The 3,062-nt window shown below is 42.0% G+C and overlaps 1 protein-coding gene across 1 annotated transcript; it reads right to left on the bottom strand.

Annotated features, from left to right (window-relative positions):
- Nucleotides 1-463: 463 nt before the first annotated feature.
- On the bottom strand, nt 464-961 carry LOC149227268 (uncharacterized). Its single transcript, XM_089380447.1, has one exon. The coding sequence runs from the start codon at nt 959-961 to the stop codon at nt 464-466; it is 498 nt and encodes a 165-aa protein (XP_089236573.1).
- Between the last annotated feature and the right edge of the window lie 2,101 nt (nt 962-3,062).

The following is a 3,062-nucleotide window of genomic DNA, read 5'->3' as shown; positions in this document are numbered from 1 at the left end:
TGGGAGAGTTCAGAGGAGTGACTGATATGCAGGGTTCCTTTCCCTTTGATGAATGGGAAACTCTGATAGGGGAAGATGATGAGGATGGAATGTAGGTGATATGGGAGGAGGATGGAACAGAGAAATGGGGTGGAAGTATAGGAGAAGGGACAGGGATTTCCTTATAGGGAACAGGTTCCGGAGGGGGAGATGCAGCTGGAAGAGTAACAACTTTCCCAATTGATGCTACAGGTTTACGGGGGGGAATGGGTGAAGGAGAGTTAGCCTTCGGAGATAAAATCCTTGTGGAATTAGAAGGAGACAGCTGAGGGGATGAAGTTTTTAAAATACCTGGTGAATTGGACTTTCTGGCAGGCCTCCTCCTTTGAGCTTCCTCCTCCTTTCGATAGATGCCAGTAAAAGAATTATATGCATTTTCCTGGAATTTCCTTCCATGATGCTGGCCCTCCAGGCGAAAGGGACATCACTCCTTAATGTGACCAATTCTGTGACAAAACGAGCATTGGAATGGTACCCCCCAAAAATCTAATCTCTGCTGAACATAAATATCACCCCAATGAAGATCAATATGGTCTAGAAAACCTCCCCGATACTCCTTTTCAATAAGAATCCAGGCGACTCTTTTATCCTTTGCCCCCAGGCATTTCGGGTCCACATATACAAACTTTCCTATTGCATTCCCTATATCCATGAGGGTCTCCTTTGTCCATAATTCAATAGGAAGACCAGGTAGCTTAACCCAAATAAGCTTGTTAGATGGGGTATTGTACAATGGATTATATCCAATATACCAGTGATGAAGAGCCAAAAAACTCTTGCCGTGAACCCATGGAAGGTTACGAATTATCTCTAGATCCTCGACGCTCAGGAAATGAAAGTTGTACCAGTTCTTCATAAGACGGACAATCATTGGAATGTATCCGAGAAAGGATTTCCATTTAGAGCCCAACCAATTCCTCATCTATGAATCATCCATGTCAGGAAAATACCAATGTCCAACAAGTGCCCGTTTCTGTAAGCTTGCAATTCTATCAGACAGGAAAAAACTATCCAGGTTGATGGTTGAGGGTGGCAGAATGGTCTTAATAGGACGTTGTTTCAATTTACATCGAGGTAATTCATATTCACCACCATGATACTCACGTGCCAAGTGAGTTGATGGAGAAATAATTAAATCCGCTAGTGCGGACTGCCAGTCATCCTTGTGACATCGTCCACCGTGGAGCTTCTCTACTTCAATGGTAGCCCGCACCATCGCAGATGAGGCAGACACGTCAGATGTTATCTCCATCATACTGAAAAAGGAAAGTCAGAGCATCAGCTACCCTAACAGATGAAATAAAGGCTCGAATGTGCGGGAACAAGTACCAAAAGATGTCGGTTACAGGAACGGAAGGCCAGACAGTCACTTCCAGATAAGGATGGGAAATTTCAAGTGAAGTGAAAAATCTAGCTATTTAGAGAGACTGACAGAATCTAGGAAAACATCGTGCGAGATCAGCCAAAAGGGAGAAAAACATCCGGGCTGGTACAATTTTTGACAGGATCCTTATGGGAATAGGTATGGGGAATCAGAAAGAAACATACAGGCCATTATGGACGAGGAAAATGGTGGTGTGGGCCAAATCTTCGCATGCTATCATCCGTTGGTTGATTTTACTGCAAGCTAATCTTCCCTCCACCCCCATGGAAAACAAGGAAAATTGACCAAGTGAAACCCATCGACAGAAAACCGAGGAGGCCGAAATCACCGATAACGGTGAAAACAACACAAACAGGACACATGAACCCTAAAAAAATAACAAATAGGTTCAGGGTAAAGACAACCAGGAGCCCTGAAAGCTCTAGAAAGTGCTTCAGGCCACAAACAGAAGAACTAATAGAGCTCTGGTCTGAGAGAGAGGAAATCCTAATCAAAATCTAAGCAACAACAAAAACAACCATGACATTTAATCCACCATTTCCCAATTCGACAGCTGAAATCCAAACAAGGACGGGAAACTATACATACACTTGGTAAAGGAAAACAAAAATTATTAAACAATTTTATCTCATAAATAATGGCTTTCAGGCAAGCAAGAACCTTATTCTCAGAGCATAGAGACATACGGCTTCTTGAAATCTATAGAAAAACAGGGTTACCCGAGAAGAAAGCAACGATATCTTTGTTATTTCCCTTTTCTTAACCTAAAGCCATTAAGAGTAGATGAAGAAATAGTCTGCATACCTTATTACAGAAGACATGAAGCCACCAAAACGAGCCCACTGAAACTGTCATTTAAGCCACCCGAGCCGATAAACCAAGTACCTTCCGATTCCCATGTGGTAACATAACATTTTGATGGAACTGCATCGGGGCTGATTGCAGGGACCTAAAAATGGTATAAGCAGGAAATGACCCTGAGAAAGAGAAGTTTAATACGAGACTCCTCACTGGTTACAGAGGAAAAACAAGAATAGAAGGTCAACTCCTGGTAAAAAATAGGCATAGATGGTCTGAAGCCGAATGGATTTTGACACGATACAAAGTTCAGACCTCCTTCGAAGGTCCGAAGGAGACGGAGCGAAAAAGCTGGTGCGCCTCATGAGGGAGCCATGCAAGAGCATGAAAAAGATCTTCGTGGCGCTTAGAAATAGAAAAAGACAAAAATCAGGCTCGGGTGTGGATTCGGAACAATAAGAATCTATGCCCCGACACGTATGAGAAAAAACTCTGCTTCTGGATCGGAATAACCCAAATTTTACCTTGTTAAAAACCTTGTTCAATGCTTATACCAGCTGTCCCAGTTCTAGCCACGTCCCAGTTGCTATTGGTCGTTGTCTCGGCTGTCTCAGCTTTGCCATATTTACGATAAATGCGTTATTGGTATATGATCACTTTATCAACAATATATATTAATATAATGCAATACATGGTCGTAACATCGTTGATGTGTGTTACAACAGCGTTCACAATCTTATTTTAGTTTTATGTGGTCGACATGTATCGTGTTTTTGCACTGTGATTTGTGTAATAGTTGTATTGTTATTGTGTCATGTTAAAAAGAAAATTGTTATTATTA

Source organism: Pinus tabuliformis, chromosome J, assembly GCF_031772625.1.
Source record: "Pinus tabuliformis cultivar Carrire ecotype Pingquan chromosome J, CPIR1, whole genome shotgun sequence".
Classification (NCBI taxonomy): Eukaryota; Viridiplantae; Streptophyta; class Pinopsida; order Pinales; family Pinaceae; genus Pinus; species Pinus tabuliformis.
The sequence above is the reverse complement of the archived record's forward strand: the minus strand, read 5'-3'. Positions and strand labels throughout refer to the sequence as shown.

What these genes read in the sequence shown, in the direction of transcription:
- LOC149227268 (XM_089380447.1), bottom strand. Translation starts at nt 961, where the DNA reads ATGAGGAATTGGTTGGGCTCTAAATGGAAATCCTTTCTCGGATACATT.